Genomic DNA, 12,123 nt, shown 5'->3' on the forward strand with positions numbered 1-12,123 from the left:
TCCCTCTCCCTCTCTCATTTCCTCCCCATCCCTCTCCCTCTCCCTCTCTTTCTCTTTCTCTCCCTCTCTTTCTCTTTCTCTCTCTCTCATTTCCTCTCTCTCTCCCTCTTTATTTCTCTCTCTCATTCCCTCTCCCTCCTCCTCCCTCTCCCTCTCCCTCTCTTTCTCTCTCTCATTTCCTCTCCCTCTCCCTCTCTTTCTTTCTCTCTCTCATTTCCTCTCCCTCTCTCAATATATATACACAAATTATAAAAGCAAAAGGGAGGGGGAGAGAGAGAATGCACTCTCCCTCCCTCTCCCTCTCTCATTTCCTCCCTCTCCCTCTCCCTCTCCCTCTCTTTCTCTTTCACTCCCTCTCTCATTTCCTCCCCCTCCCTCTCCCTCTCCCTCTCTTTCTCTTTCTCTTTCTCTTTCTCTTTCTCTTTCTCTCCCTCTCTCTTTCTCTTTCTCTCCCTCCCTCTCCCTCTCCCTCTCCCTCTCTTTCTCTCTCATTTCCTCTCCTAAACAAGCAAAAGAGAAAGAGAATTAAACCCTAAACAAGCAAAAGAATGAGAGAATGGACTCACCGATGAGATATGGCGAGGGTTTGGCGGCTCCTCTTCGCGATGAAGGCTCCTCCCCTCCTTCGCGAACAACGGCTGCGACGGCGGCGGTGGCGGCAAGCCTTCTTCCTCTCCCTCTCTCACAACGGTCGTTCTCTCTCTGGCTCTCCCTCTCAAAATGATCGACGAAAATGCGCGAAATAAACCCGCGTTCAGGTTCCGGCCTGTTTTTTTTCTTGTGGGGCGTCGCTATTTGCGTCGCACGCAGATAGCGATGCTGCTACCTGCGTCACTACCCGCCATCGCTATAGGTTTAAATCCTTGTATTGTCTCCCTCTCTCATTTCCTTTTGCTCTCTTCCTCTCCTTCTCTCATTTCTTCTCCCTCCCTCTCCCTCTCTCATTTCCCTGTTATGTTTTCGTCTCCCCCCTCCCCCCCCCCCTCTCCCTCTCTCATTTTCTCTCCCTCTCTCATTTTCCTATTATGTTTAATGTCTCCCTCCCTCCCTCATTTCCCTATTATGTTTAATGTCTCCCTCTCCCTCTCTCATTTCCTCCCCCTCTCCCTCCCCCTCTCCCTCTCTTTCTCTCTCATTTTCTCCCCCTCCCTCTCCCATTTCCTCCCTCTCCCTCTCTTTAATTTCCCTCTCTTTCTATCTCTCTCTCCCTCCCTCTCCCTCTCTCATTTCCTCCCTCTCTCATTTCCTCCCTCTCCCTCTCCCTCTCCTTCTCTCTCATTTCCTCTCCCTCTCTCATTATACACAAATTATACAAAAAATAAATAAATAAGAGAGAGAATACACTCTCCCTCCCTCTCATTCTCTCATTTCATCCCCCTCCCTCTTCCATTTCCTCCCTCTCCCTCTCCCTGTCTTTCTCTCTCTCTCCCTCCCTCCCTCTCCCTCTCTCATTTCCTCCCTCTCCCTCTCTTTCTCTCTCTCTCCCTTCCTCCCTCTCCCTCTCCCATTTCCTCCCTCTCCCTCTCCCTCTCTTTCTCTCTCATTTCCTCTCCCTCTCTCAATATATAGACACAAATAATATTTAAAAAAAGTAAAAGAGAGAGAGAATGCACTCTCCCTCCCTCTCCCTCTCTTTCTCTCTCATTTCCTCTCCCTCTCTCAATATACACAAATTAAACTCTAAACAAGTAAAAGAGAGAGAGAATGGACTCATCGTAAAGATTTGGAGAGGGTTTGGTGGCTCCTCTTCGTGACGGTGACTCCTCCTCTCCTTCGCGAACGGCGGCGGTGGCAGCGGCAAGCCTTCTTCCTCTCCCTCTCTCACCATCTATGCAAAATGGTCGCTCTCTCTCTCGCTCTCCCTCTCGAAATGTCTCACAAATGTGCAAAATGAAACGCACTCGGGTTTCGGCCCTCTTTTTTTTCCCTATGGGGCGTCGCTATTTGCATCGCAAATAGGGATGCCGCTATTCCTACGTCACTACCCGCCGTTGCTATACCTGTGTTTCCTTGTAGTGGAAGAGGAGGGAATAGAAACAAAACCTTTATTTTTTTCATCATGACAATAAATACCATTTTCTAAGACAACATATCCCAAAATTTTTATCTTCCTTCTCACTAGGAAATATTTGTTTGGGTTTAGTCGACCCCTTGCATATCAATCCTTCCTAAAACCAAGTAAAGTCTTTCATAATCTAAGGCTCTACTTGAATATACACAAACATCATCCATGAAGACTTTTGAAAAGTTGTTAAGGAATGGTACAAAAACTTGATTTGAAATCCTTTAGTATAGGTAGGGCTATTCCTAAGAGTAAATGGAGTTACCTGATAATAGCATCATCCGTATGGTGTGATAGATGTTGTGTTCTTTTGATATTCTCGTGACATTATTTATTGTAAGTATCATGAGTACCCATTGCATTTATATAGTACTCATATCAAGTAATAGAATCTAGAATACCATCTATAGAATGGAAAGGGTAATGGCTCCTTTTCATCATACTATTGAATAGCATATACATGTCTTCATTTATGAGTGGCAGTGACCCATTTTAATGGACATCTTGGACAAAATGAGGGCTATGAGCTTGGAAATAGTTAGAACTTCTTCTACTTTTCAAGGGACGGTCTCTTTCTCTTCCTTTTCAAACTCTCCTTCAACTTTCATGGTGGGATCATTCCTTTATCTCAATTTTCCACACTCTCCATCATCAAGTAATAGATTAAGAGCATCCTTCATCAAGTGGAGAATAGTTTGCTTACCATTGTTGCTTATGAAAGCTTCAAAAAGAATGTAAGCCACGCAACACAAATTTCAATGTAGTTTTCATTAAATGAACATGGCCTTCTCACCATAATTCGCCTAGCTACATTTGGTCATGGCAACCTTGTGGCCTCTCATAGCATGCTGCTCATTGGCCAAGTTTGATGCCTTCCTTCTTGTGTTATCATCACTGTCTTTCAAACCCTATGTGGAAAATAGTAGGAAAGCCATAAGAGCATGACCTTAAATGAAGACTACTTCATTTCTTTCTCCTAAGGCTAACCTACAATAGTGACCTATCAACAATATTGCTTGAAGATTCAAGAAATTGAAGCATTTTATGGATCAAGAAGTCATTATAAGACTTTATTTGGGGATTGTGGATGTAATGCCTCAATTTTCTATCTATAAGCTTTGAAGAACATGGAAAATCACTGAAGATTGGGGCTATAATGAGCTTCAAGGTACCATGGTCTACAATTGAGTTGCCTTAGGCTTCAAGTGTATAGCAAGCTTATGGAACTAGCACCTAGATTCAATTCTTGATCCCTCTTTCATATCCAACTCTTGAGCCTTATCCAATTTCATTGAGAGATTAAAGAATTATTATTTTTGCTAAATTTAGAGCCATTTCTTTGTTAGACTCGATCCCTCAACCAAATTACGAGCATAAACGGTTCCTTAATTGCATCTATGCTTAAAAGATTTCCAAGGTTGGATCATAGAGCTGAGATTTATTGCTCTAACCCTTGTGTTGTTTCCCTCATTATAAACTTCAAAGTTATAAGAGTCACTAATTGCTGAGGTGTTGAATCTTCTAATTTTCTTGCATACCATTGAAGGTTCCTTTCATCAATACATATTATCCTTGTCTTTTAGACGATAATGCAATTTCCATGTTAAGATACCCAATTGAGGAAAAAGATCCATTAAGTGAGGTAGTAAGACAAAGCAAAGATGAACCTCCCTTGTTATGTAGGACTTCGAAGAGGTGCACAACGTGGCCAGAGACAGAAATTTGCATACCCCTCAATGATCCATAGCCCGTATAGAGAGCCATATCCACTATTTTACCCCCACATAGGTACCTTAATATGGAGGATTGGAGATGAAGGCAAGTTATTTCATTCCAACCACATATCAAGCTCTATGGCATTCTTCTACTATCCCTACTTTTAAATGCAGTTTTACCTTATATTCATGCTTTAAGCCACTGGATATCAACTGGCTTAAATTCATGCTTTAAGCCACTGGATATCAACTGTAGACTACAGCAACTTCGACGGCCACAAAAAGTGTTACGCACGTCACCGAGAGCATTTGGAGATAACTCTACATTGTACAATCACATAGTTCTTTACATTTGTTAATTTCACACGAACGAGCGTCGAGCGATATAATTAGAGGGGAGTCATGTGTAGTGTGTGATTGGCTAGTTCATGGCTTTAAATCAGCTATTGGGGGGCTGCATAACTGCTTTACACAAGCTACCAGTTGGACCTATGGAAAACTCTACACAAGCTATCATTTGGACGCCTGATGTTTGCAAGACGTTATCTGCATGCATGGATGAATATTGCTAATAAGTTCATTTGTGGGAACTGAAAGGTCGATCGATGCGCAGGATGGGGGTTGCTCTTAATGGCGCTTGGCGACGGACGACTAATGATGTCTTTGCGGACATGTCAACGTGGGTCTGACCTTCCGGCAATCGCCATTCGAAACAGTGGACGAGGTTTGCGATGGTGAGCTGGAGAGTGGACATGGCAAGAGAGGCGCCCGGGCAGCTCCTTCTGCCTGAACCGAAAGGGATCCAGCAGAGCTCGTGACCAGGATCTGGATCTCCTCGTGTCAGGAGGAACCTCTCGGGCGAGAACCTCTCTGGGTCCTTCCATATGGTTGGGTCCCTCCCAATCGCCCATGCATTCACGAACAGCGTTGTCCCTTTGGGAAGGCTGTACCCCATCACGTTGCAAGCTTCTGTGGCCGTGTGCGGAAGCAAAAGTCTTACAGGCGCATGCAGGCGCAGGCCTTCTTTCACAGTGGCAGTCACATAAGGGAGGTCCGCCATGTCTGATTCTTCCACTGTTCTCTCCCTTCCAACGACCCCCTCTATCTCAAGCCGAAGCTTGTTCAAAACGGACGGGTTGTTGAAGAGCTCTGCCATGAGCCAATCCAGGGTCGTAGATGTGGTGTCGATTCCGGCTGCAAGCAGATCCTACAAGTGAAGGAACGGGGGGCATAATTGATAATTCAGAGGTATTAAGGCTAAGGACAGACCCCGGCACCCCACACAAACCCCGAGTAACCCCCCCCCACCCCCCAAAAAAAACACACACACACACACACTCTCTCTCTCTCTCTCTCTCTCTCTCTCTCGACTGTGTGCATACAGATAAATGATCGTACCAGAAGATACCCCTTGAGGCGCAGTCGGCTGAGAGAAGGGTCCGACAGAAGTACGTCCAGAACATCCTCCCGAAGATATTTCTTCTTCCCCTGCAGTGTATTGAGCTCGTGCTGCTTCTCGCGTTCCTCTATCAAGAGCTCCAACAGGGCATCGATGTTGGCGTGCAGCTTGTCCATGCTTCTCTTGACACCGCGGTCCAGGAAACCCAGCCACGGGACGAAGTCACCCAGCACCAGGGCTCAGGCTAGATATCAAGTGGGGTTTTTTGTCCTATGTACACATTTGCAGTCAACAGGCCGACGTGGACATGGGACATGCTGGTAAAAAATAATCATGGTAAAAAGAGGCTCTGCGTGTCTGCATGCCCCATGGCCATGCATTCCATGAGAGGGGTCCCCCAAACCCTCTCTCTCTCTCTCTCTCTCTCTCTCTCTCTCTCATAGTGGAGAAGGAGATCTTTGCATCTCTGAAGCAGAGCCGCCCCCCCATCTCTCTCTCTCTCTCTCTCTCTCTCTCTCTCTCTTCTGCGCATGGAGAAGGAGATCTGTGCGGCTCCTCTGAAAGCAGAGGCCCTCCCACCCTTCTCTTCGAGGCCCAGGGCATCCGAATGAACGCCACTTGAAATCTATCGTGAGTCCTTGGTCTATCTCTGTTTCTTTTGCCGTAATCCCTAATTCCTTCACTTGAAGCTCGTGACAATCGGTTATGGTCCCGTTAACATTTGTGTGGCCTGCATCATCATCATCATCCTTTTCCGCTAGGTGCTACTGGATCTGCGCCTTCACAGCTTCACCAAAAACAGGGCCGCATGCCTACTGTGGGAGAATCGCCGTCCATGCAGTTGATCTCGAGACCTCTCATCGAGAAAAGAGACCCTAGTTGGCTCGCGCTCTACTGCTGGTCGTGATGATCAGCACAGGGTTCTCCTCAGGATTAGGGGGACGATTAGGTGCTCCAGATCCCTCCGGAGGCTTGACTTTAGCTCCAACCTCCTCTCAAGCTGCCTCCCCTCCTCCACCTTCTCTAACCTCCCCTCCCTCCACTTCTTGACCTCAGCCACAACGCCTTCTCCGGTCCCCTACCCCCCGCAGATATGGCACATCCCTGCCTTGCGCACCATCTACCTACTCTCCCACACCGGTGGCCAGAAACCCACCATGCAAGCACCACATGTCCCAAACAGATTCTTGTCCTGAACGAGACACCCCTGGCTAGCACTATCCGAGCTGAGGACTTTTAACAAGCTGTCGTCTCATAGTTCTGGCACTCATCTCGTCGCTGGGCCTTCCATTAGGCCTTCCACCACACAGAGGCCTTCATTAGGCCCTCACCGAGGTCTTTGTCAAGGGTGGAAACCATGGCTTGCCCCCCATACACTTTGCTAGGCACAGTGGGAGAGCTCACAGCCGTCCCCACGCAGTCTCCGGCGCGGCCTGGGCTACGACTCCACCCTCGACACTGGCCATCTCGCCTCCCAGCAAGCATCCTACTTCTGTGATCATTCCAAGCATCTTTGAATCATATATTCATCTTAAACAAGTTCAGATTCTTATCTCTTCATATGAAATATACTCAATGTTGTTGTGGGATGCTTCAAAGTATGCATATGATTGAAGAGATGAACTCACTACTCCCTCGCAATCATATGATGCAAACATCATCAAGCGGATAACCATGATACTTGGAGTCCACAAACACATATTGTTGATGTGACTTAGCTTTCAAGTGTTCAATCGATTATTTCTTAGCTTGCTATCAAGCTACTCTTCAACCATGTGGATGAGTTGTGCCTTTAAATTTGATAAATAATGTGATCAAAGCCTTTATCATCATTTAGAATAAAGGAAAAAGACATTGTTACCTCATCCAAAAGCAAAGTCTGATCATTGCAATGCTCCAAAGAAGTGCATCTTACATGAGGAAGTGCAAGGAGATGAAGTCATCTCCTCTCAATGCTCAAGCATAGTCTTCAATATGGAAGATAATGTTGATATTTGATCATAGAGCTTCCTTCGATGAAAGATTTTGTTGCCAAACTGCAAGCAAAGACTATAAGTTCTTCCAAGATGCAAAATGGGACATGGGTGTACAAATGAGCAAGTTATTTGTCCATCAATTGGTCTTGACATAATATGGTATATATCTCTAGTTTGACAAAGAACTAGAACATTGAGGGGAACATTCAAGGAAATAAGTATGGGCTAGATGTGTTTTGATGTGTATCCATTTATTTTATGTACATAGAAAAACTTCAAATAAGAAACAATTTAAAGAGGCAAAAGTGTGTCTTTTCCCCCTAAAAAATAAACACCCTAAAGTGACATGTAAATGCCAACTCAATATGATGGAAAGGATTAACCTAGTAGAAGTATTTGAACTTTAAGAATATTTCCTCCAAATACCCTTCGAGGGATATTCACAATATTGTATCTCCCTTGAAACAATCCCAAAAAAGAAGCATGGAAGAGCATTTCAGAAGAATCTCTCAAAAAAATGGAGGTGTGCCTTATTGACCTATAAAGAAAGATTGTAGTTAAAGCAACGACATCAAACAAATACATTAAAAGATAGAGTCAAATAGGAAAACAAAGGTCTAACAATGATAAAAAGGTCAAATGGATGTGTGTGTGTTATGCCAATAGGGTTGCTGGCATATGCACAGTAAGTGCAAACTATCATCTTTGTATATGTGTGTATGGTGCAACTACTCTCTCTAGTTTTGTCATTTTCAAACACGTTGATCAAACTAGCTTCTCTATTGGAAAACCAAGGGCAATAGAATAATAATGAGCTATCTGCAAGTAATGATGTGATTGGCATTGACTCCAAGGAGATGGAGAGAGAATGATTCAAGAAATGGTGGATGTTGCAAGATCAAGCTCAACCAACTCTTACAATTGTAGGTTAGTTGTACCTCATGTATGTTTATACATGAGTCAATAGGACCTAACTAGAATTAGTCACTAGGTTAGGTATTTACACAATGGTTAGTGTACTTTGGCTTTGGTGTGTCGAGTATAATGAATAATGAAGAAGATATAGAGTTGTATCTCATATAGAGTTGTATGCTCTATGAGATTACCTCATTCCATGTCTCTCTCTCCCCCTCTGCATCTTGAACATGGTATTAGAGCCATGAAGCCATGAGACCTTGAGAGCCTATGAGCTCAGCATTGGTATTGTAGGAGCTAGAGTCTGAAGATAGGAGTTGCATTTGACTTGCAAAGATTCATTTGAAACCATAGCCATACTTGGATTGATTTGTGTCAGAGATTTGAAGACTTACACTAGAAGAGCTTGTGGAGTCTTACAAAGAGCAGTGAGCATTAGAGCTTGTTAATGTGAGCTTATCTAGGACCAATAGAGCAAGCAACAAACCAGCATGGACTAGGCATATTGTGCCTATTTTATTAATGAAAATGTGCTATTGCTACTATGAGTGCTATAAACTTATTGCTACTATGAGTGCTATAAACTTATGCTCAAGTAAAGACATTGAGAAGACATGGGGTTTAACTTCAACACCTAAGTGTATGATGAGACATAGATGTAATTACAGAGAGAGAGAGAGAGAGAGAGAGAGAGAGAGGGTCACTCCCAGGATAATGTAAAACATTATGCAAATACTAGAAAATTTCGACATCAAATGGTTGTGAAAACCAAACAAATTTAAATCCTCAAAAGTCAATGCCATGTAAAGATATGTCCATATGTGTTGATGCAAGCAAAATAGCCATTAACTTGAAGCTTGCCCTGTTGCTTCATCCTCACATGCCTTATCTAATTTGTCCTGCATTGTTTCCTTCACTTTTTTAGGAGGCTTTGGGAAAGAGGGAAGAACCCTTAATTGCTCTTTCCGCTTTAAAACATTCTTACGGTAACCAAGCTCAAAGAATGGCTACGCTCTTGCTAGAGAATTTCCAAAGCCATCCTCAATAGGGTGCAACCTACTAAGTGGATGCACTAGTTGCAACTTTGATGCCTTTGCTTGTTTGATAGACATTTGCATTTGAAGAGCGAGACGCCGAGCAAACTCCAATAGCTCCAAATTACCATTTGCCAAGCACCCATTGTTTCAAGTTACCAATAATATCCATTTTAGATCAATGACAAAAATGATCATATCCAATACCTACCACATTGGGAAAGTGTCTCATCAACTACTATTTGGCATACTTGTGCAGCCTTATCGTCATATGACATCGTTGACGTGCCTAGTAAATAACCGCTTTCCATAAATGAATGTTAACTTGTAATAAATTGACAATTATGGTTTGGAGTCATCTATACTTGCAGTGACCCCATGGGGAAACATAGGAAGTGGCTCCTCAACATCAATAGGGTCAAATTGGCATAAGAATCCATGACCTGCAAAAATTTTCAAAGCATACTTACTTCTCTATTTAGCTTACAAACCAAAGCAAGGTAGTACTAGCAATATAATTATTCACATGGTATATCTTTGTTGGACAAGTTGTACAAGTCCATGGATGCCTTGATGACATGGGAAAAGTGTATGCCATTAATCATCATCACCTTGGCTTGATGTTTGCAAAGGTTGCCACGCATGGCCCATTCACAAGAGCAACATGCCCACTCGCAATTTGCATTCTCCACTTTGTGCCATAGATCGCTCTTGCTTTGGCTATTGACCAAGGCAACCGTATGCTCAACATCTAAGAACCTTACATTGTCATCAGAGATTTATTGGGCACGTTGCACGAAGCTTGCAACAAGGTCCAATATATTTTTTTAAAAATTGAACCCAGCCTCCTTCAACATGTCTTCATACCAATAATAGGAATGACAAGGACCCAAAAGCTTTTGTAGGAGCCAATCTACTCTCCAACCATGGATTGTCTTACGACCAATAAGAAATCGTGATTTTAGAATACCATGACAAGACTCAATGCTACCATTTGTCTCCTGATTTGAATGTGGTAGGTTGCCAAAAGTAAAGAAAAAAAAGTAAAAGTTAGTCAAATAAGAGAGCCAAAAGTATTAGCTAAACTATAAACCATTACCTATTGATGCCATCCACTAGTCCTTAAAGTACTTGACGAAGTCCTCCTCTTCCTTATACGTATGCAAGAAATCATCCACCAAGTCCATAGCTTCTCGCTCAGTACTCACCTGATTGGTGCTAGCTTGGCTTCGCATATTTATTATTTGGCCTAGTGCTTTGAACAGGTTTGCCCATTTTCGAGGCATTGGAAACCTTCTTGATCAAATTCTTTAACCAAGCCTGTCGAACATGCCAAATGCAAAGGTATATTGGCACACCAAAGGCCTCCCTATTGCTAACAAAATACAAAGAGTCCCCAAATAAACATCTAATTCCATACATAGTGCAACATAAAGTCCAATAAAATAACACATTATATAGAGTAATTAATCTATGCATAGCTTACCTAATGGCTTGTATTTTTGCAAGGGCGTCATCGACCATAAATGCATTAGGTTGCCATGATTTTTTGGCATCAAGCAATCAATTTCGAAAGGCCACCAACCACAATCAAATGTCAACCATGGCGCAAGAAGATGTAATAATCCAAGCAATAGGGATGTCATTCCGATGAGAGTCAAACACTAAGATTGTGTATAGTTGAAATTGCAAAAGACCATTCTAGTCAACATTAATTAAAAAAATTTCAATGCACACAATAATTACATTATAATACCTTATATTTATTGGTGCCAAAGGTGGCATCCATTGCTAGCAACCCATTGTCCCCATGTGTTTTTGCCATCTCTAGTTGCGCCTGGAACAGCTCGGACGCCTCAGTCATCAGGTCCTTCAAGGAGGCCCCGCCCACTGCCATGTCCATCGGCATGCGACGGCCGAAGATGATGCGGCAAAGGATGTCCTCCACCATGCGGGACATGGCGACCGCCAGGTCGACGCTGGCGGCTACGTCAGCCTGGGCCCGCAGGCTGTGGAGGAGGCGGGCCACCTCCTCCCTCCGCAGCACCTGCGTCTCCTGGACCCTCCTGGCGCTGAAGAGCTCAAGGGTGGCGACCTTCCTGATGTAGCGCCAGTGCGGCCCGTAAGGACCCAGCGCGAAGGAGTTGGTGACCCCGAAATGAGCCCGCTTCATGAACTGATTGGCTGGCCGGCTGGCGAAGACCTTGTCGTGCGTCTGCAGGAACGCCTTAGCCACGTCGGCCGTCGACGCCACGGCAGCCACCCTAGATCCCAGGCGCAGGCACATGAGAGGACCGTGCCTCTCTGCCAAGCGTGCGAGGCGCAGGTGTGGGAGATCCCCGATGAAGTGGAGGAGGTTTCCCACCACCGGCAAGGGCAAGGGCCCCGGAGGAAGCTTACGGTGATGCTGCCGCCTGATCACGATTAACGCCCAGGACAATATCAGTAGTAGCGCGCATATGGCGCTACAAGCCAGCAGGCCGCCGCCGTTCCCCGCTTCGCCTTGCATTTTGAGCTTAACGGAAAGATCCTGGACGACTGAACGAGGCTAATATCGAGCAAAGTGAACGCGGCCAGCTTGGAACTCAGCCAAAGTCCCTTGCTCTCTTCCTCTCTCCCGAGTCCCCCCTCCTTCACGCCCTTTACGTTCTTCACCTCATCGGAGAAGGAACCAGGCAATTTGGCTTCCTCTCCCCTCCTTCACGGATGTCTCTTACCCTCTTTGAATCAATCAATCAGTGTAGGTGTGTGATAATCAATCTCGTATGTGATACAGACTCCATGCAAATATGACGTGTGGCAGCGGTACCTTTTGGATGCGAACCACGCTTCCTCTCCACGCGACTCCGGAGTCCGGTGATGTGTACTGCGTAGGTCAAGTCCTTCTCAAGGGGAAACTTTTATTGCCGTATGACTTGTCTTTGTTGTCTACTTCAAGCCTTTCTAAATAGAAAATCTCCTTGTTTATTTAATTTTGTTACTATAAACTTCTAAGGTAAAGGGGCCAATAGAGTGTCATCTA

General features: G+C 44.6%; 2 protein-coding genes across 4 annotated transcripts; both read right to left on the reverse strand.

Moving 5' to 3' along the window:
- Positions 1-4,018: 4,018 nt before the first annotated feature.
- LOC148012403 (cytochrome P450 93A2-like) lies at positions 4,019-5,385 on the reverse strand. Its single transcript, XM_087669514.1, has 2 exons — positions 5,176-5,385; positions 4,019-4,984 (listed from the first exon to the last, which is right to left on the reverse strand). Exons 1-2 carry the CDS (start codon positions 5,350-5,352, stop codon positions 4,355-4,357), a joined length of 807 nt encoding a protein of 268 aa, XP_087525640.1. The 5' UTR covers positions 5,353-5,385; the 3' UTR covers positions 4,019-4,354.
- Positions 5,386-9,215: 3,830 nt separating this feature from the next.
- Positions 9,216-11,818, reverse strand: LOC148012404 (desmethyl-deoxy-podophyllotoxin synthase-like). 3 transcript variants are annotated; one of them, XM_087669237.1, is made up of 4 exons: positions 10,588-11,818; positions 10,201-10,476; positions 9,713-10,102; positions 9,216-9,544 (listed from the first exon to the last, which is right to left on the reverse strand). In XM_087669237.1, exon 1 carries the CDS (start codon positions 11,608-11,610, stop codon positions 10,849-10,851), a length of 762 nt encoding a protein of 253 aa, XP_087525363.1. In that variant the 5' UTR covers positions 11,611-11,818; the 3' UTR covers positions 9,216-9,544; positions 9,713-10,102; positions 10,201-10,476; positions 10,588-10,848. The 3 variants fall into 3 exon arrangements, with proteins under 3 accessions (XP_087525363.1, XP_087525362.1, XP_087525361.1); XM_087669236.1 differs by having other exon boundaries at positions 9,713-10,421; XM_087669235.1 differs by having other exon boundaries at positions 9,713-10,476.
- Positions 11,819-12,123: the final 305 nt, after the last annotated feature.

Source organism: Lygodium microphyllum, chromosome 27 (genome assembly GCF_053477565.2).
Source record: "Lygodium microphyllum isolate KBCC chromosome 27, Lygodium_microphyllum_v1.1.10, whole genome shotgun sequence".
NCBI classification, from domain to species: Eukaryota; Viridiplantae; Streptophyta; class Polypodiopsida; order Schizaeales; family Lygodiaceae; genus Lygodium; species Lygodium microphyllum.

Coding starts and splice junctions, on each gene's coding strand:
- LOC148012403 (XM_087669514.1), bottom strand. CDS start 5,352: ATGGACAAGCTGCACGCCAACATCGATGCCCTGTTGGAGCTCTTGATA. Junction 4,985..5,175: donor GCCTCAAGGGGTATCTTCTG/GTACGATCATTT, acceptor CTTCACTTGTAG/GATCTGCTTGCAGCCGGAAT.
- LOC148012404 (XM_087669236.1), bottom strand. CDS start 11,610: ATGCAAGGCGAAGCGGGGAACGGCGGCGGCCTGCTGGCTTGTAGCGCC.